Genomic DNA, 22733 nt, shown 5'->3' on the forward strand with positions numbered 1-22733 from the left:
ACACTAGATCGCGTGTTAATGTGTAACGTTAATTATGAAACACTCTGTGTATAATCTAATATCTGATTCCTTAGGCCTTTCTTTGTTGCACTGTTCGAATTTCTTTAAGTTCTAGCTTTGCTACGACTTTGGTAGAATTCCACAAGTAATCTAGCTAGCTCTATTCTTTTAACACATACGAGAAAAGAACGCAAGCTTTTGAAATGTGGCGCTACAGAAGAATGCTGAAAAGTAGATGGGTAGGTCACCTAACTAATGAGGAGGTATTGAACGGAATTGGGAAGAAAAGAAATGTATGGCACAACGTGAGTAAAAGGACGGACCGAGGCATGAAAGACGCGTCGGTTTAGTAATGGTAGCAGCTGTGAGTAAGGGGACTATAGAGGGAGACCAAGGGATGGTTGCAGGAAGCAGGTATATACAAAAGAAAACAGGAGAAAAAATTGAAAAATACATCAAACTGGCTGAGGAAGTCAAGGATATGTGGCATCAGGATAAAGTTGACATTATGCCAATTATACTATCAACTACAGGAGTCATGCCACACAATATCCACCAGTACATCAATGTCATACAGCTACATCCAAACTTATATATACAACTACATAAATCCGTAATTATGGATACATGTTCAATTACCTGAAAGTTCCTAAATGCAATATAACATATACCGTACAGTTAAAAGGAAGTCACGCTTGATCAAGGCCCGCGTCACTTTCTACTTTTGACCGGACATAACGTCTGAGATAAGAAAGAAATAATAAAAATAAATAAATAAATAAATAAAAAATTAAATGAGTTCCACAATTGTAAGTGTCCCAGCGAAACAATTCAGAAAAATGAAATAGAAGTGAAAGCCAACAAGTCAGATGACAGAAGATGGACATTTATCAACTCACTCAAAATATCTCCAATAAAAAGTGTGTTCAAGCACACAAAACTACGACATTACATTACCGTCATAAAAACAGAATGCCTATATGGATCAGAGACACTAATTTTAAACAGAAAAACAGACATAGAAAACTTTCAGAAAAAGGAATGGAAGATCATAAGAAAAAATTTAGGTCCAAAACTTATAGATGAGCAGTATTTGCTTAGGGGCAAATAGGAAAATCAAATTGCTGTGGTGCACACAGCCACACAAACGCAATGGTCAGTTACCGCGGGAGAGTTAAGCAGCGCCTGCAACGAAGTACCAGCGTGTTCCACCAGCCAGCGCTAGAGGTGTTCCCACCAAACATTCAATCAGTCGCGAACTACGCATGTGCACGAGCCTTTTTCCTGCGCGTTTGGTCACACTATGATATAACCATCCACCAATCAGGGATTGCCAACAGCCGCCAATCACCACTCCGGAATCAGTGGAGGAAGGCCGGAGCCGCCGTGTTAAATAGCCCGAAGAAAGGGAAGCAGGTGTCTTTAGACTCGCTGCGGACTGCCATCGGGAGGATACATTGACGCAGCCGGAATGTCTAGGTGCCATGTCTTTGCTACACCGGCCAATGACCTTGGACTCTGTGCCCATCTACTTCCTCAGCATCCACCGGAAAAGCGTCGAGAGAAAACCCGACAAAGGAGCAAAAATTCAGATCAGTTGCTAATATTTCAATTCAATAAAGTGGCATAATTCTTTGGCTTGTTATAAAATTTTTGTAGGAGAAGAGGCTTTTTTAAAGGAAGTTTATCTTTTGTAAAATTAAGCGGTGGCCTTGCTCCACCTAATAAAAATATTTTCTTCGCACATATGTGTCAATCTGTGGATATAACACAAACATTACTCTAAAAACAAAGATTCCAAGACTTACCAAGCAGGAAAGCGCTAATATTCACAGTGACATTAGAAAACACAGATTAAGATTTTATGAACACATCAAAAGAATGAATCCGGACGGACTTAGAAAGCAAATAGTTGAATTCTATGAAGACAGGAGTAAATCTAAAAGACCCAATGAAATGGATTAGTGAAATCAAAACAGATCTGAAACTAGCAGGAATTACACCAGAGTGTATCCAAAATGGAAATCTTCAGATCCAAAATTGACAAGTGGCAAGCTGACCAAGAAGAGAAACCAAAGAAGAAGACTGGAACAACATGGTCTCAAGAAAGAAAAGAAACCCACAGCAAAAGAATGAAGTAGTATGGGCACAAAGAAAGGCAAATGCACTCCACTAAGTACTTTACATAGTCCTAAGGGGCTCATTCATATATATGCATATGACTATCATGTAAACACTGTTCTGTGTTGGAAGATAAATATTGCAAGGAGAAATATTTATTTAAAGTGATTTAAAGATAATTTATTTTATTTAACTAATGACATAGTTGAAGAAACTGAATTGATACTTAAAGATTACGTGTAATTTGCTGTAATATCATATAGCAAGTACTGGAATGGTGCAGTAAATAACACTGTGGCCAATTTTTTCTGTAGTCTTTGTACGTTGATACATCCAATGGAGGTATTACAGTGGGATCAGGGACCATTGTAATGACAGCAGAAGGGAATAGAATGGGCTAAATAATGTATATATTAGTGTAACATGGATAAAAGATAAATGTATATGATTATTTCTTAGCTTTGTATATGATTATTTCCTAGCTTTGGGGGGGGGGGGGGCAGGCAATCTGTGTAGTAAGTCATCCAATAGCAGAAAAATGCAATTTGTGAATAAGAGTCGTACAGAATGCACTGGAAATTACCATAGCTGAGGCTACAACAGGTTTTAGTCAAGATTAGCAGTGTCTTCACCAAATTTGAAATTGAAAAAACCTCATCTGCTGTGCTGTTTTCAAGGTCTGCCTACAATGATACTCCTTCCTCTCCCCCCCTCCTCTCTCCCACTCTCACCCCCCTCTCCCACTCTCCCCCCCCTCTCCCACTCTCACCCCCCTCTCCCACTCTCACCCCCCTCTCCCACTCTCACCCCCTCTCCACTCTCACCCCCTCTCCCACTCTCACCCCCTCTCCACTTCACCCCCCTCTCCCACTCTCACCCCCCTCTCCCACTCTCACCCCCCTCTCCCACTCTCACCCCCCTCTCCCACTCTCACCCCCTCTCCCACTCTCACCCCCCTCTCCCCACTCTCACCCCCCTCTCCTCACTCTCACCCCCCTCTCCCACTCTCACCCCCCTCTCCCACTCTCACCCCCCTCTCTCACCCCCTCTCCCACTCTCACCCCCCTCTCCCACTCTCACCCCCCTCTCCCACTCTCACCCCCCTCTCCCACTCTCACCCCCCTCTCCCACTCTCACCCCCCTCTCCCACTCTCACCCCCCTCTCCCACTCTCACACCCCCTCTCCCACTCTCACCCCCTCTCCACTCTCCACGCCCCTCTCCCACTCTCACCCCCCTCTCCCACTCTCACCCCCCTCTCCCACTCTCACCCCCCCTCTCCCACTCTCACCCCCCTCTCCCACTCTCACCCCCCTCTCCCACTCTCACCCCCCTCTCCACTCTCACCCCCCTCCCCCACTCTCACCCCCCTCTCCCACTCTCACCCCCCTCTCCACTCTCACCCACACACGCGAGACAGATCTCTCACCCCCCCTCTCCCACTCTCACCCCCCTCTCCCACTCTCACGCCCCTCCCCTCTCGCCCCTCTCCCACTCTCACGCCCCTCTCCCACTCTCACGCCCCTCTCCCACTCTCACGCCCTCTCTCACGCCCTCTCCCACTCTCACGCCCCTCTCCCACTCTCACGCCCCTCTCCCACTCTCACGCCCCTCTCCCACTCTCACGCCCCTCTCCCACTCTCACGCCCCTCTCCCACTCTCACGCCCCTCTCCCACTCTCACGCCCCTCTCCCACTCTCACGCCCCTCTCCCACTCTCACGCCCCTCTCCCACTCTCACGCCCCTCTCCCACTCTCACGCCCCTCTCCCACTCTCACGCCCCTCTCCCACTCTCACGCCCCTCTCCCACTCTCACGCCCCTCTCCCACTCTCACGCCCCTCTCCCACTCTCACGCCCCTCTCCCACTCTCACGCCCCTCTCCCACTCTCACGCCCCTCTCCCACTCTCACGCCCCTCTCCCACTCTCACGCCCCCACTCTCCCCCCCCCTCTCACGCCCCCACTCTCCCCCCCCTCTCACGCCCCCACTCTCCCTCCCCTCTCACGCCCCCACTCTCCCCCCCCCTCTCACGCCCCCACTCTCCCCCCCCTCTCACGCCCCCACTCTCCCCCCCTCTCACGCCCCCACTCTCCCCCCCCTCTCACGCCCCCACTCTCCCCCCCTCTCACGCCCCCACTCTCCCCCCCCTCTCACGCCCCCACTCTCCCCCCCCTCTCACGCCCCCACTCTCCCCCCCCTCTCACGCCCCCCACTCCCCCCCCTCTCACGCCCCCACTCTCCCCCCCTCTCACGCCCCCACTCTCCCCCCCCTCTCACGCCCCCACTCTCCCCCCCCTCACGCCCCCACTCTCCCCCCCCTCACGCCCCCACTCTCCCCCCCCTCTCACGCCCCCACCTCCCCCCCCTCTCACGCCCCCACTCCCCCCCTCTCACGCCCCCACTCTCCCCCCCCTCTCACGCCCCCACTCTCCCCCCCCTCTCACGCCCCCACTCTCCCCCCCCTCTCACGCCCCCACTCTCCCCCCCCTCTCACGCCCCCACTCTCCCCCCCCTCTCACGCCCCCACTCTCCCCCCCCTCTCACGCCCCCACTCTCCCCCCCCTCTCACGCCCCCACTCTCCCCCCCCTCTCACGCCCCCACTCTCCCCCCCCTCTCACGCCCCCACTCTCCCCCCCCTCTCACCCCCCACTCTCTCCCCCCTCTCCCCACTCTCTCCCCCCTCTCCCCACTCTCACCCCCCTCTCCCCACTCTCACCCCCCTCTCCCCCCTCCTCCCCTCTCCTCCCCTTTCCCCCCCTCTCCGCCCCCCCTCTCCCCCCCTCTGCCCCCTCCCCCCATGCACCTTTTCATGTTGAAAAATTATTCAGAGTTAAAAATTATTTCGTGTTATTAACTATCCCAGAGAATGGCAACTGTTTAAATCACACTGTCTTCTGTTATCTTTACATTATATGCATTTCATCATAAGTGTGATGTGATTTCATGTAACGTCTTCCAAAGATGATTAAGGGGAGGTTGGTTATCACTTTCCTTGTGCAGTTGATTTTCTTCACCAGGAATGGCTGTTTATTTCTCAATCTTGGACATAATTTTGGAATAGAGTTGTTTATTATATAGTGGGTTCTCGTCAGTTTTTAGAAATAACTACATGATCCGTGTTGTTACGTTTACAGTTAATTTTTTTCCATCAGGTATGCCTTTTATATACCTCATCTGTTGACATTTTAGCCATTTTACACGCACTGCGGCTGTCATTGGAAATGGATAGGTCTGTGGTGGAGTCTTCGCAATGCATGTTGGGAGGCGCTGTTTTAACAGTCATGATTGTTTTGGTTTTTTAATTTTATTTGCATTTACTTGCTTATTGAGTAGTATAGAAGCATGATGTTTTTCTTCTTTACAGTAGTTTATTTACAGGGAGATACATAGTTGATAATATGTAAGTGTTTTGATACTGTTGATTCAGCTGGAAAATGTGTGTGTGGTATTTTCTGTACATCTGTTAATGTTTCAGATGTTAGTTTCCACAACTAATTAACATATGTATAGTGAACATATTGTACAATTGTCATTGTTAAATGTATGCATCTACTGTGCATGCATATACATGCTTTAGTAGGCACAAAGAATTTGAGATTCTGACCTTAGCTCTTGCTTAGCACATTGGCAGAATGTTGTCATTATTAACAACAGAGCGCGCGCGCGCGCACACACACACACACACACACACACACACACACACACACACACACACACACACACACACACACACACACACACACACACACACACACACACACACCTCTACCTCCATTATGTGTCTGAAATCTGTCACATGAAACATATGCATCTTACATTATCGGATAGGCATTCTACAGTCTTGTATTTCATAGATCCTTAACTGTGTTCGGATGACAAGAGACTGGGCTTTATGCTAGGAGTTATTTCACATTAAATAAGATTGTGGAAACAAGTTCTTGGCTCACCAGCAACCATTTGAAATCTGTTACTGGACTGAGGCTTCCAAGCATTATGGACTTCAACTATTGCTTCATATTGCTCCTTCATGTCTTCATAACATTCATTTCCTAAGATGCTAAACTTGTCAGTTTCTTTTTTAGTTCCATTGTGGTCCTTACCAAGTTTTTTGTGTACTGCTGGCCATTAAAATGACAGAACTGTCAAAGCGACACGTCGTAAATGTCAAATTTACATGAAGCGCACTACATAGTGCAATATGCCAATAATTAGCATTTCAGTGCAACTACACCAGGCAGACAGGAGTGATGCTAATTACATTCTGTATACAAGGAAATCTTACGCAAAAGGTCTCTCATTCAGAAATTGCATTTGAATGTTGTTTATTTTTGAGAAGTTCATTTTATACCTTGTGTAAGGAGGAGAAACCTTTACCAAATGTATTTTAAGTTGATACTAAAAAGACGCATCCTATCAAGAATGCAGTTTTTTGTTCTGTGATATTGCTGCTTGCATTGGTAGAGATCCTACAGCTGTCATGTTAATATAGAATTGGTGGGTTCAGTGGGGCATACATAACAAAAAGATGCCAACTATGACAAATCATTCAAATAATTATGAATTTCCTTCAATAATTAGGACTTTATGATGTAGCAAAACTTAATACTTTTTAAATTCTTTTTATTTATAAGAGTAAGCATATAAAGTGCCCAAAAGGGTGCTCAAGAGAAAGCCATTCGTTACAACTTGAATTCTCAACAATATTTCTTGGTATACTTGTCCTTTTCTGCCCTTTGTAGACTTCTCATTTCACCAAATACCATGTATGGTATAGGACTTCACCCTTAATAATGTATAACTAGATATGAAGTGGTATATCATGCGCAGTTGTTATCTTCACTAATCATAAGCTGCTCCTAGAGATGTCTTTGTTGTGTTGCGATGACAAATTGCAGTCAAGCTCTGTTTGGTGGTTAATATTTGTGTGCGTGTGACGTGTTAACAAGTGCTTATTGCATTTTTCGTAAAGACATTAATGTAGAATTATTTTCTAGTGCATACTAGGCATGTGTCAGGGAAATATGTTAAAAAGATTTTGAAATAAACAATGAAAGAATTTCAGGTGCAACAAAAGTGTGTGACAACAGTACAGGGACTAGTGACAGTGTTAAGAAACCGAGAATTGTTAAAAAAATTTATTGAAGAATACTTGAAAGCATGGCCCTGACAACTGCGCTCCTCCAAATCTGATTCACACGCACTTTGTAGTAGTGTGTATAGCTGAAATTTTTCAGTTGTCTGATGGAAGAGACAATTGCCATAAATATGTGGGAAGCAAAATTTGTTGACGTACACTGAAGCTGAGGGACACAAACACGAATTTAAGTTTTTGCTGAATCCTTGTAAGATGAAAGTTTGGCAACAAATGCAGAATTTTTATTTATGACATTCCTTGTTGAGCACAACTTCTCTTTAGTATGCAGTGACGATGCAAGATGTTTGTTAAAGAAAACGTTGGTGATTTTAAAGTAGCTTCGGAGCATGGTTGTGTGAGAACAAAAATGGGTGTGCTAGTTAAACACACAAACACATGGCATCAAAACAAATTTTAACAATCAGGAGCTGCTAGCTGCTAAGGGGGCAACTAGAGTATTCGTTCAAAACATGGGCCTTCAACTTATACTTCAGAAATATAGTGCTGATCTGAGAACATCAAACTCTAACAGGTAAAAAAAAGCTCTGTATTAATCTTTGAATATACTGCATTTTTTCAATTTTGGGTTGATTTGTAGTAATGTCTGGTGTAGCAATGCATCAAAATATCCTGCCACTACCACTCACATGCACATAACCCGCTGTCCCCTCCCCCTCCCCCCACTCCCTTTTCCCCTGCTTGTACTATCCAGCACATTATTTAATGGATTTTTTAAATGTTGACATATCTATAAAGATGATGCAGCAGCTCCAAGTCAGTAGCACCTGAGAGGACACACACTGCTTGCTCTGCTGTGAGAGATTGTACATCAATGTCAGCTACTTTGAGTCAGGAAAGGGGCTTATTTCTTCACACTGTTTTATGACGTTTTGAGCTGCACAGTGACCAGTTTTACACCTTCCAATCACGCAACAGCAAAGAGGGGTGTCTCAACAGTGATATGCTCGACAACACTGTATACGGGAGTGGCTCCACATCCATCCATACGAGTCGTGGTTCTGAGTACAGCACCACAATGAATGTATCCTTGAGTGGGGGCTTCCAGGATGGCAGTAATTGCCATATTCCATTTATCATTGTCATACCTTTTGTGATGGTATGGTGTGCCATTGCATACACAACACTATCACCTCAGGTTTGGTTTTTACAGCTAGTAATTTGGCCAGCAGTCATTACATTACTGATATGTTAAGACCAGTGGTTGTACGTTATTTAGGAGGTCTCCTGACACTATGTTTCTGCAAGATAACACAAGACTGCATGTTGCCTTGCTGCTTTCACTTACCTCAGTACAGAGGTTGTTAGACTGTTGCACTGGCCAGCAGGTTCTCCAGATCTTTCACCCATTGAAAACATCTAGTGGTTGGTTGCTCAGAATCTAGTATACCACCTTTCACCAGTCACTTTGGCTGACAAACTTAGCATAGAGTTGAAGCAGCATGGAATGATGTGCCCATACCTGTTACCCGGGCTCATTTCACCTTGGTAACCAGTCTGGTTAGACCTATATTGCTACCAACTCTGTGTACCAAATTTTGCACCTGTATACCCCCAGATCATCTACAAATTTAATCTTCAAGGGTGCACACCATTTTTCATGACATGAGCGGGCATGTGGCGCACTTTGTACACGTGTAAAGAATAGCTGCCTTTGTTACCAAGGGTAACATGTATTAGCAAAATGACAGTTTGATTGCAGTTTAATTAAATGACGATAAAATAAACTTACATTATGTGTGTTAAGTCATTGTTATAAACAATAATAAAATAAATTTTTCATTATATCACTGTGTGTGGTATCATAAAAGTATTACTCCACAAAAAAACCTACTCAAAGCATAAAGAGTGCAGTTGCATCTGATTCATGCTAACTGCTTATTTGATTAATAATTATCTTGGAGACAATTGCCTCATTGTGAGACTGTGTTGCTAGCTTGGAATCTGGGTAATTTTTTTTTGCACAGATCATAAATTATTTCTCACATAACTTGCTATTTATTTTGTACTACTCCTGCTCATTTGAAATTATAACAACAGAAATGACTACTGTGTTAGCTGAAGCAGTGATGAAGTAATACAGACATGGGCTCACAGTTGTAAAACAGCAATGGAACAGTAGAAGACAATGTGATTGGCACACTGTATACACAGTAAGCAAAATTTCATTGTTTACTAACCTTATTGGTGTTGCAGTTTTAATCCCCAACATTCTATTTGTTTTCTACTGTTGTGTGACCCTTGCCATTTCTGGTATAGTGTATAAGAGCCATCTTTGGTTTGCTTTAAAATGAACTGTTATCGTCATGTAGTGAAATTTGCTGCTGTTTTCCAGCTGCTGTAACTCTATAGTGGTTTTCTTCTGTCCCGTCAGATTGTAGGCACTTTGATGTCCAGACTTACGAAATGTTCATAGAATGTCTTTTATTTTTATTTATTTATTTTTAACAAATCTTGCTTTATCATTGTGAAACCCATTCAGGATCGGGAATATAGTTTCTAATTTTCTTGTTTTGCGATAAACCCTACTCGGGAATTTCCACTTTGTTGTTTTCTTTGTAATGAAACATGTATACTGAATTTAATTATGTTTGGCCTCACTTTTTACGTGTGAATAACCCTATTGTATCACATTTGTTTTTTTATCTTCCAACTCCATTAACTTATCTTCAATTCCAAAACTGTGCAATTTATTTTCCTCGAATTAAAATTAATAGAAGCAGTTGTGATTGAAGAGTCCATGCCATTGTCACTTTAGCCATACTTAATGTAAATAGGTGTAGGTGGAGGTGTAACTGTGCATGGCACATGGGCTACAGATGTCATGCGAGTTCCTTTGCTCCACTATTATCAGCCTGCCTCTACAATGGAAGTATTATCAGTAGTGTTTCATCTGTATTGGCATATCAATGTCCCATAAATCCACATATGCTGAATATCTCCCATTAACCCTGTACATTGTACCTGAGCCTTCCAGGTCTCCAGGAGCTTGATTGGTTGATAAACATGCTTACCTCAAACTTTGCACGGGCTTGAGTGTTTGTAGTGTAATACATTTAATTCAGAAGGTAGCAGAGTTCCACTCCCCACATTTCTTCCATTCAAGTTACTGAGATTCATATCCTAATTTGTTCCTCATAAAGCAATCAATCGAGCATTTCATTATAAATACTAGCCACTGAAAAGCATGAGCATTTAAATTGCTTATTTGGACTTACCCTGATTGGTTCACTCAATCCTAGGAAAAATGTCATTACGGGATCTGCCTTATATCTTAGTAGAGCTACCATTTGTATCTATTCTTGCGCTATTATTTAGTAAAAACAATGGGGTTAGTTGCAAAATAGTTACTAATGATCTTACTAACAGTTTAGTTTTTAGTGTTGTCTTAAGTATTAGTGTAATAAGTGATACTTACCGCTAGTCATTTTTGTACAAATGTGCATGGTAACATTAAGTCAATTTTTATTTCATTGTAATAGTTTGATTTGCATGCCATGTTTGTTAAAACTTTGTATGAGTGTGGGTGTTTAAACATTGTTACATTTGTTTTTTATATCTGGAGAGTTGAATAAATTTTATGAGTGATACCAAATGTTCATCAGAAATTGTAGTCAGATTGTCCCCCTTTCTCTCTCACCCAACCAAAACACTTGAATTTGTCATGTAAGACATGTTTCTGTAAAGTAAGGAAACTTTTTCTGTAAAGTAAGGAAACTGTTTCTGTAAAGTAAGGAGACTGTTTCTGTAAAGTAAGGAGACTGTTTCTGTAAATGCTAGTTCTGTTTTTTGTACAAGATCTACTTCCATGAACAGCAACTTTGAAACATCTTTTGACCAGAAACATTTCACATTTTGTTTAGCAAACATTCTTGTCATTCTAGAATGATATTTTCACTCTGCAGCGGTGTGTGCGCTGATATGAAACTTCCTGGCAAATTAAAACTGTGTGCCGGACCGAGACTCAAACTCGGGACCTTTGCCTTTCGCGGGCAAGCACACACTCCTCTGCAGAGTAAAATCTCATTCTGGAAACATTCCCATGGCTGTGGCTAAGCCATGTCTCCGCAATATCCTTCCTTCCAGGAGTACTAGTTTTTCAAGCTTCACAGAAGAGTTACTGTGGTGTTTGGAAGGTAGGAGATGAGGTACTGGCAGAATTGAAGCTGTGGGGACTGGTCGTGAGTCCTGCTTGAGTAGCTCAGTTGGCAGAGCACTTGCCCGCGAAAGGACCTCAGTTCGAGTCTCGGTCCGGCACACAGTTTTAATCTGCCAGGATGTTTCATCCTTGCCAGTCACTCATTAACATGTAATTAATGTTTCGTTACTTGTCTTATTTTATAAACTGACAGGGTGTGTCAATTTTACGAAAGAAGTTTGTGCACACACAGTTTCATTACTTTACAGATACATAGTACATATTCACTCAAATTGCCTCAAGTAACAGGTAATATGGTAACTCTCACTAAAATAACATGTTCTTTACTTTTAATGCTGCCTAAACCTATGCATGAATTTCCATAGAAATGATTTGCAGTCATTATATGATGATACTTGAATACCAGGTAAGTTGATTATGCAGGCAGCATATAGCAGTTGTTGCTTTATATTGTAAGAACGCCGGCCGCAGTGGCCGTGCGGTTGTAGGAACTACAGTCTGGAGTCGAGTGACCGCTATGGTTGCAGGTTCGAATCCTGCCTCGGCCATGGATGTGTGTGATGTCCTTAGGTTATTTAGGTTTAATTAGTTCTAAGTTCTAGGCAACTGATAACCTCAGAAGTTAAGTCGCATAGTGCTCATAGCCATTTGAACCATTTTTTATTGTAAGAACAGATGAACAGATGGTGGTAAAAGCATGAAATCAAGTTTCTATGACCAGTGAGTCGGCTTATTCTGATTAAAATAGTCACGTCATTTTGGTGAATGTAATTGAAATCCTTCAGTAAAGACTGTTCAGACACCTTTAGCTTCTTTGAGGTTGTAAGGCCCATAAGTGACAAGTATCTGCAAGGGCTGTTAATTGTAACTGTCAGCTATCTTGCTAGGTGAGATTTGTGAATTCTGATTTTTGTGTATGACATACCTCACTGAAGTAAGTTCCTGGAAGATAAATCTAGTGAGCTTGAACTCAGTCCTATTGGCAAAATCTGATTTTGCATGAAGAAGAAATAGTATTTGAACGTTTGCATCACAACCGCAACTTTGTAGATTATGGTTGTTACTCTGCTGAATTGTGGCTCTCAAAATTTTGGCTGGAACAAATTGTATAACTTGTGTATATAGTTCTTCCAATTCACTGTTACTGGAGGCCCCTGTTCTGAATTGTCTTCACTTACAAAACACTGTCACAGAATAATCTTTTTAGTGTAGAGAGTGGAAGACAGGTGTACACACACACACACACACACACACACACACACACACACACACACACACACACACACACGTGTGTGTGTGTGGTGTGTGTGTGTGTGTGTGTGTGTGTGTGTGTGTGTGTACACCTGTCCTCTTCCCCTCCAAAGGGAAGTCTTTCCGCTCCCGGGATTGGAATGACTCCTTACCCTCTCCCTTAAAACCCACATCCTTTCGTCTTTCCCTCTCCTTCCCTCTTTCCTGAAGAAGCAACCATCGGTTGCGAAAGCTAGTAATTCTGTGTGTGTGTTTGTGTGTTTTGTTCATTGTGCCTGTCTGCCGGCACTTTCCCGCTTGGTAAGTCTTGGAATCATTGTTTTTAATATAAAAATAATGTCACTTAGACATCACTCAGAACCTGGTGAGTGAAATCAATGATCCAGACTCACTAAAGAACGTTATAACAGATGACAAAATGTGTGTATACTTGTTAGACTTCAAAACCAAGACTCAGTTGTTCCAATAGAAACTACCTGAACACAAAGAAAATAAATCGCAAAGGTCAATCACTTGTGAAGGTTCTGCTCACTGTCTTCTTTGATTGAAGTGGGATAGTGCATCATGAGTTCCTGTCTTAAGGTCGTACAGACCATAAGTAATACCCCCTTGAAGTTATGTACTGTTTGCGTGGAGGAACCTGAAGGAAATGACCAGAATTGTGGTGAAACCACTTCTGGAAATTGCATCACAATAATGCTCCTGCTCTCACCTCATTGCTTGTTCATGAGTCTTTGCCTCAGCCACCGTGTTACTGGACATGATCCCCTGCAACTTCTTTGTATCCCTCAGACTGAAGAGAGCCATGAAAGGATGTCGTTTTACCACCATTGATAAGATAAAAACAGAATCACTGAGGGAGCTGAAAACCATAATGAAAAGTGAGTTCCACAAGTGCTTCCAAGATTGGAAAAAGCACTGGCAAAAGTGTATTATATCTGAGAGGGATTACTTTGAAGGGGACAAAGTTGATGTTGAAGAATAAGTAAATATTCTTTATGAAAAACAATTTCAGTTACTTTTTAATCACACGTTATATCACTCCTCCGTGGAAAAAAAAAAAAATTTGTATGATTTTGTTGGGAAAAATTGCTTTTGAATTATAATGATTTTGCATGGGGAGATTTCTATCTGGCTGTGTTGAATATACTATACAGATTGGTGGAGCAGAAACATAGTTGAACCATGACTTTACTCATTCTCAGTATTTCTTAGTCATAGCCCTACATGATCGTTGATTCGCTCTTCATAAACTGATGCACTCTTTGAAATGTTCTCACGTTTTGAGTCACTATGGCAGTATCAGAAATAGCTCCATTGTTCACATTTTTGAACTGGTGACAGAAAACTGTGGGATTGTGACAATAGGTGTGTTATTAGTGAAAGAAAAGTACAAGGTTGTACTTACTTGCTCACTTTGATTGTGACAAATTTCTGCTTCCCACTTCTGCACTGCACTGTACGCTCTCTGCTGTGGACTGATATCCTGATCTGAAATGACAAATTGTGGCACTTTTTACTAAGAAATATGAAGTAACAATTCGCTAATTGCTAGTGCTGTCTGCATAGTCAATAAAATGGTGTGTGTTCACTTTTAAAGTAACAGTGTAGAAGTTCATTTTTAATCATTTCCATGAAATTATCTTCTATACAGAATAATAAAATTTGTCATACAGTTTATTGAAGTGTCGGACATCAATTTATGTAATTTCAGAGGAGCAACTCATAGGCCTTAACACTTGAATGCTGTGGCTTCAGTGAATCCTGCTTTGACACTGAGATGCAGTGGTTCAATATATTTATTTGCTCTTGCTGACAGGCCCTGTGGGAGTAGCAGCAGCAGCGGCCATAGTATCGGCTAAGAAACGCAAACGACCACACTCATTTGAGACCAATCCCTCAATTAGGAAGAGGCAGCAGAATAGATTGCTTCGAAAGTTACGGGTATGTTGGAAAATACATTCATCATTTCCAGCAAAGATATAGGAAAGAAATATTCATGTGTGTTATTCTCATTAAATATGTGTGCAGTGTTCTAGCATGACAAGAAAGCAACCTTGGTTACTTTTATAGCAGGATGAATTTATTCTTTTGTTTATGTAACTTTTCATAATACTGTGGCATGCAATAGTATGCATGTTATATTGTAGAAAGACAGTAAACTTAAATTTAAAATTAATTATTCCTGTTTGCAGCAAACAATCGATGAATTTGCGACGAGGGTAGGGCAGCAGGCTGTTGTAGTTGTAGCAACGCCTGGCAAGCCCCAAAACAGCTTCAAAGTGTTTGGGGCTAAACCACTAGAAGATGTGGTAAGAATGTAATTTGCTTGATTCTTAATTTTAGGATTCTCTGATTAAAAGTGAAAGCGTATCTATAGGTAGAAACAAATCCGTGGTAACACAGTGATAGAGTGTGGATGACTTCAGAAAATAGAAGGTGCAGTGTGTGGCTGATTATCTTTGGTAAAAATTTTAGTAGTATATCAGCACATAATAGAGGAAGATAATGGAGTGAAATATAAGTTGAGGCAATATGTTTATCTCATAAATAGTTTGGGGAGAAATAAGTATTTTTTGTCTGTGTGTATTCAGAGGAATTAGGGTGTTTACTGCAGAATCAGGGAGGAAAGAAATATATAAAAATACACTAAGAAGGAGGGGGGACAAGATGACAGGATATCTGTTAAGACATAACGGAATAATTTCCATGTCACTAGAGGGAGTTGTGGAGAATAAAAACTTTAGAGGAAGATAGAGATTGGAATACACCCAGCAAATAATTGAGGACAAAGGTTTCAAGTGCTACTCTGAGATGAAGAGGTTGGCACAGGAGACGAATTTGTGGCAGGCTGCATCAAACAAGTCAGAAGATCGATCACTCAAAAAATTTAAAGCATTTATAAGATCTGTGTTCCAAATAATGTGGCGGTCTCAGATCATCACACATCACTGCTCCAGAGAAAGATATCTGCACATTGAGTTTGGAGTCATTACTTGTGTGTGTCTTCAAACGCCTTTCCAAAAATTGGATATGAGTTCTTGTTTTTCATCACTTAGGAAAGTTCCTCCTATGAGCTTAATTGAGGGTTGAGGGTATAATACTAATTGCACGTGTTTGATGGTACATACTTCCAAAAGGTAAAAAACCATTCAGAATTAGATGTTGGAGCAATGTGTTAAAGTAAATGATGAGGAAATATTAGAGGGAAACATTCCACGTGGGAAAAATATATCTAAAAACAAAGATGATGTGACTTACCAAACGAAAGCACTGGCAGGTTGATAGACACACAAACAAACACAAACATGTGTTTGTGTTTGATTGTGTGTCTATCGACCTGCAAGCGCTTTCGTTTGGTAAGTCACATCATCTTTGTTTTTAGATATAAAGTAAATGCTGATAATTTTTGGCACCTGGTGTGATTGGGGATGTCTTGTGTGTCAAGGATTATCTGTAGAGTTTGTTTCATTTTCACACACAATTTAAAGAGAAGAGTTGGAGGAATGGAGTACTTGAGCAAGAGAAAAACATTACTTCTGAGTAAGGCTTCACATACATCCTCTGTCCAGCCACCCTGATGTAGGTTTTTCGTGATTTCCATAAATAGCTTAAGGAGAATGCTGTAATGGTTTCTTTGAAAGTCTAAGGCAGACTTCCTTCTGCATTTCGATCATGTTCTCCATCTAGGATGAAGTTGTTGTTGACAGGACACTAAACACTTCATCCATTGGTCTGTAGATGGTTCAGATTACTGCAAACATAGGTTTCATCACATGTTGTCTGCTTCAGAAATACTTTTACAGGTATATAATCATGTTTCGTGTCATGATGTTGGTCATATTGGCAAGTTTGCAAGTCATCTTCATCAGTGTGGCAACACTAGAAATATTGTTTGATAGTCATGGGCATTTACTGAAAACTATAGTCTGCATCACGTTGGAGGGTGGTCCAGTTTTCAGCCGTTCTGCGCATCCCCCTCCACTAGCCACTGGCAACCAGTAATATTCATTCTCTTCCCAAGCGGCCAGCACCAAGTTACAGCTAGACAGTGAGAATCTCGCTCCTACATGCTTCATTGTTGCCGTACTTTGTGATAAGCGAATTATTTGTTCAACTGGGAGGCGTGTGTCTGGTTTTTTTTTTCCAGTATAGGTGTAAATGTGTATCTGTAAATGTTTAAATGCCACTAAAAAAAAATCAGGTGACAGCATTAAATGTGAAGTGCTTCATAAGCAGATGATGGAGATTACTTACCGCATTTATAGCTTTTTCAAATGTGATTTTGAAACCAGGTCTCCTACTGTTGACATTTGAAGACACAAGAACAGACTGCAGAACCATGTGATGTCAGCAAGAGAACTGTAAAAGAGAATTGTAAACGAAACTGTCAGAGCTGTAGGAACAGTAGAAAAACTTGGCTTCGTGTTGTCTGGAAAGCATCGAAATCGCAAGGAACCTGTAACACAAATGGATGGTTTTAACAACAATGTTTTAAAGTGCTCCATGTGAATGATGAATGCCTGACATCACAAAAACGTGTTACAGTTATGCAGGAGAAAATTAGCTTCAGTGATAAGCGCTTCGTCAATGTAAAGAATTTTAAAAGACCGTTCCTGATATGTTAAGAAGAGGTTTTGGTTCAAAGATGTGACATAGGTGCAGCATGAACTGCATCCCATATAAAGATTCATGATGCAAGAAGAGGTGACGGCTCAACAGTGTATTATCTTGATGAAACATGGGTCAGTTAGAATCTTTCCAGGAAGATCTGCTGGAAAATGAGTGATGGCGCTGTCGATTTTAAATTTTTAATAGGAATATGAGTAGGTTCTTGGATAATTATTTTGCATGCTGACTCTTCTTCTGGTTTTGTTTCTGAGAGTAAACTTGTATTTATGTGTAAGAAAAACAGCAGTGACTACCATTTGGGAATGAACACTGTTAGTTTCGTGACGTGATTCACAATTCTTGTCGTACTTTGCTTCGAAGTCGGTCACTGCCAGTTATAATTCAATTGTTACAGAGAAAACACCAAGTATAAACACCAAAGAAGTAGGTAGTCTTCACTGGCTTAAAAATAAAAATATTAAGCGTAGTGTAAACCAGACTCGTCCCGATTTCCTGCAGTTCGTTAATTTATACAGGTCATGTCACAGAATGTACAAACTTGACTTTCCTTGCGTGTGAAAGGGGTCACACAGTTTTACATTTACCCACGTAACACTGTCAGTTTAGACATATTGAATTTATTTGGGCAATGAATAAGGCTATGCGGGAGAGGAAAAAAAAATAAAGATAACTTTCACTGAATCACTTGTGTATGAGGCAATAGGCAACACCCCACATGTAGTGTGGGCACCTTGTGTGCGACATGCTTAAAAGCTTCAGAAAGAATAATTTGACAGGGAAGTAATGATGCATATAAGCCTTGAACTTATCGTCGTAAATTTACAATTACATCGATTGGAAACATATTCAAGTAAAAGTATGGTGGTATTGTGATGTAGACTTTGGAGGAAAGTAATAATATTTCTTAGTTTTAAAGACTCGTGGGTTAAAAAAATTTTGTCAATGTATCAGTTGCATACATAATAATGAGAATTTCCTAGCCTTTTTGATTAGGACTTTGTATCCTTTGAATTATGCAGACTGTAATGTTGAACATATTGCCCAATTAGAAGTTAAGCTTCTCCCACCATTTTGTATGTTCTAATAACACACAAGAATGCAGCTGGATACATTTGTCAAAAGTCCAATATTTCCACATGTAAACCCCGTCATTTTCAAGGCACGAACCAGATAAGACCATAAAATGACAGTAACTGTTACTTGTCGAGATATCGGTGGTTTTCAGTGTTATTGGTCATCGTTCCCTGGAGTTATTCGCAGATGATGGTTAATTGTTTGCTTGTTCAGTTGCTTATAAATGCGATCTCTGACTGCAATGTCAGACAAGTTAGTTTACACTGATAATGGCCATTAACAGCGAAAAATGACAACTTACTAACCAGTATTCTGATAGTCTTTTCATTAGTCTTTTCTACCACATAATTCTTCTTTTATGTGCAGTGATTACGCTAAATTGGTCACACACACACACACACACACACACACACACACACACACACACACACAACCTTATACATATTTTTAGAAATCCTATTGTGTAGAAACAGTTGTCAAGCAAATATAATGATTTTGATTTGTGCTTGAAGTTAACTTCGTTGCGTATTAAATTTTTACTTGTAATACAGTTCAAATTGCAATAAATGATGATTTTTGCAAGCAGTTTCAATGATCATGTCGTTAGACAGTTGTCATTTTGAGAAAAATTGTACTTAGTATCTTCACAAAGTTTGCCTCCTGACTTCACACAGACTAAATCTGTAGAGCAGTAGGGGCAGTGTCGTCAAGACGTGAGTTAATATTTCTCTCATGATGACTGACCGAAATTGGTTTTAATATTTACTGTTTCCCTCGTAGATCTGATGTACCATAGGCAAATGAGCCTGACTGTTGCCCGCAGCAATGCAGTTCGGCGGCATACGCAGTTCTCATCCCTTCACTGCTTCGCCTTTGTGTGGAAGTGCCATCTTCTGTGACGCGAGCAATAGATCAGTGTTGGGAAGCAAAGCTTCTTGTTTCTGTTCTAATGCCAAACACAGTAAGACACTGGCACAAGAAACCAACTTCTTGTAAAGTCACAGTGTGGCAGCATAAGTACAATACAATTTAGAGAACATACACAAGACTGCTGGCTCATTTTCCCCACCAGAGGCCACTTGCCATTGGCTGCAGACCATTTTGCTGCAAATTTGGTCTTTCGTAAAGGCTGTTAGTGACACCAAACTGTCCAGACCTTAGCGAAGGAGACAGGAACTGACACTGAGGGTAGTAAAGCAAAAGCTGAAATGCTTAACTTGATTTTTAAATGTTCCTTTACAAAGGAAAGCCCAAGAGAATTGCCGCAGTTTAATTCTCATACCACTGAAAAGATGATTCAAATAAGAATTAGTGTCAGTGATATTGAGAAACAGCTGAAATCGTTAAAACTGAACAAAGCTCCAGGGCCCAACGGATTCCCTGTCAGACTCTAAACTGAATTTGTGGCTGAGGTAGCCCCTCTTCTAACTACAATCTATCATAAATCCCTTGAACAAAAAACTGTGCCCGGTTCTTGGAAAAAAGCTCAGGTCACTTGTGTCAACAAGAAAGGTAGCAGAAGCGATCCACAAAACTACTGTCCAATATCCTTGACATTGATTTGTTGTAAAATTTTAGAACATATTCCGAGCTCAAAACGTGGTGAGGTATCCTGAACAGAATGACCTCCTTGATGCCAACCAGCATGGTGTCTGAAAATAATTGATCATGTGAAACCTAGCTTTCACTTTTCTCGCTTGACATACTGAATGGGAGAGTGTCATAAAGATGCTGAAGAAACTGAACTGGAAGATTCTTGAAGATAGACATAAACTATCCCGAAAAAGTCTATTAATAAAGTTTCACGTAAAATATCCCAAGAAAGACTGTTGACGAAGTTTTAAGAACCAGCTTTAAATGGTGACTCTAGGAATATACTACAATCCCCTATGTATCTGTCACTTAGGGATCCTGAGGATAAGATTAGAATAATTACTCCATGCACTGAGGCATTCAGACAACCGTTCTTCCCACTCCCCGTATGAAATGAAACAGGAAGAAACCCTAATAACTTGGAGAGTGGAATGTAACTTCTGCCATGCACCTCATGGTGGTTTGCAGGATGCAGATGCAGATGTAGGTCAATGGCCTGGAGCAGCCAAACGGTACACTCCTCAAATGAGTGCACTGTATTGTTATGCATTGCCATACTGGTGGCTGAGGTGTAGAATGTGCAGATTACCTCAGTTTCATTATTGTTTTCCATACCACAACAATATACTCAATGATGCGTGATAAAGAGATGTCAGCTCATATAAATGATAGTACTATTGAGCATGTAATGTGTGTGTGGGGGGGGGGGGGGGGGGGGAGGGGGGGGAGGTCGTCGTCTTGCCTGGTTTTCCCATTAGCACACAAGTTTCTACACAGTTGGAATGTATTTATCAAATTAATAATATTTTCAAAATGTTTTTTCTGTATTAATTTGGTTGCTTCACAGCACTTCCTTGTGCCAGTAAAAGGTTTCGAACATACTTTTTGTTATCTGGGTTTTGTGGGTCGCCTGGATGAGAAAATATACTGACAATAAGTCATAGCTGTTTACCTGTGAAGCTTTCTGTGATTTTCAAAATACACTGAAAAGCCAAAGAAACTGGTACAGCTGTCTTCTAAAATTGTGTAGGGCCCCCGCAGGCACGCAGAAGTGCCACAACATGACGTGTCATGGACTTGACTAATGTCCGAAGTAATGCTGGAGGGAATTGACACCGTGGGTCCTGCAGGGATTGACACCGTGGATCCTGCAGGGCTGTTCATAAAACAGTAAGAGTATGAATGTTTGGAGATATCTTGTGAGCAATATGTTGCAAGGCATCCCAGATATGCTCAATAAATTTCAAATATGGGGAGTTTGGTTGACAGCAGAAGTGTTTAAACAAAGAAGAGTGTTCCTGGAGCCACTCTGTAGCAATTCTGGATGTGTGGGGTGTCACTTTGTCCTGCTGGAATTGCCAAAGTACGTTGGGATGCACAGTGGACTTGAATGGATGCAGGTGATCAGACAGATGCTTACATTCGTGTCACCTGTCAGTCATATCTAGACATGTCATCAGGGGTCCCATATCACTCCCGCTGCACATGCCCCACACCATTACAGAGCCTCCACCAGCTTGAACAGTCCCCTGCTGACATGTAAGGATTCATGAGGTTGTCTCCTTACCCAAACATATCCATCCACTCGATACAATTTGAAATGAGACTCGTCCGACCAGGCAACGTGTTTCCAGTCATAAACAGTCCAGTGTCGGTGTTGGCAGTCCCAGGCAAGGCATAAAGGTGTGTCGTGCAGTCAGGGTGAGCCTGCGGCTCTGAAAGCCCATATCAATGAGGTTTCGTTTAATGGTTCACACGCTAACACTTGTTGATGGCCCAGCATTGATATCTGCAGCAATTTGCGGAAGGGTTACACTTCTGTCACATTGAACGATTCTCTTCAGTCGTCACCAGCAGTCCCATTCTTGCAGGATCTTTTTCCGGCCACAGCGATGTTGGAGATTTGATGTTTTACTGCGTTCATTATATTCACGGTTCACGTGTGAAATGGTCATACAGGAAAATCCCCATCTCATTGGTACCTTGGAGTTGCTGTGTCCCGCTGTGTGCCAACTGTAACACTCACCCAAATCTTGATAACCTGACATTGTAGCAACAGTAACTGATCTAATAACTGTGCCAGACACTTGGTGTTTATACAGGTGTTGCCAACGGCAGTGCCATATTTGGCCTGTTTACATCTCTCTGTATTTAAATACACATGCCTATACCAGTTTATGTGGTGCTTCAGTGCAATGTTGCTACATATGACCGTGGATAGGCTAGGAGGATTTATCCTCTTATTAAACCTTTTGTCAGCATATGGAAGCAATACTTCACTGGAACTAATTTTCAGTCATAATTCACCTCTTTTCTGGCCTTTGTTGGGTTTCAGAAGTTCACACTCTGTTTCTGGCTGGGGATGAGTCCAAGGAGAGATAACATGGCCTATAGAGAGTTTAATTGGCACCTTGACATAACACTTTTGACTGTAATACTGGGACATGTGTGCAGAACTCTCTAATATGACTGTAAACTTCTCCCACTACCATGCCACACTGTCTGAATGAGAAGAGGGGGAGAAACTGCAAACACATTGCCTTAGATTGCAGAGAAGGTGCAAGGAACATTGAACGGCATACATGGTGCTATGCTGTAGTAGGAAATTGATAAATCTGAAGCTATGTACACATTATGAAGAGCAATATTATGCTATTACTGACTGTAGATACAAGAAAATACACCTACAAAAATAAAATGGAGTTCGTGTACATCAGAAATATTGTACATGCTGTTGTGTTCCTCATAAA

The 22733-nt window shown here is 41.6% G+C and overlaps 1 protein-coding gene across 1 annotated transcript in view; it reads left to right on the forward strand.

The window, feature by feature from the left end:
* Positions 1-7726: 7726 nt before the first annotated feature.
* LOC126273316 (DNA-binding protein P3A2) overlaps positions 7727-22733 on the forward strand; it is an 87803-nt gene continuing 72796 nt past the window's right edge. Inside the window, exons 1-4 of the mRNA XM_049976861.1 lie at positions 7727-7788; positions 14339-14388; positions 14504-14628; positions 14880-14996. Coding sequence (XP_049832818.1) covers positions 7727-7788; positions 14339-14388; positions 14504-14628; positions 14880-14996 — 354 coding nt within the window. The remainder of the gene's footprint in view (positions 7789-14338; positions 14389-14503; positions 14629-14879; positions 14997-22733) is intronic.

The sequence above is a fragment of the Schistocerca gregaria genome, chromosome 5, assembly GCF_023897955.1.
Source record: "Schistocerca gregaria isolate iqSchGreg1 chromosome 5, iqSchGreg1.2, whole genome shotgun sequence".
NCBI classification, from domain to species: Eukaryota; Metazoa; Arthropoda; class Insecta; order Orthoptera; family Acrididae; genus Schistocerca; species Schistocerca gregaria.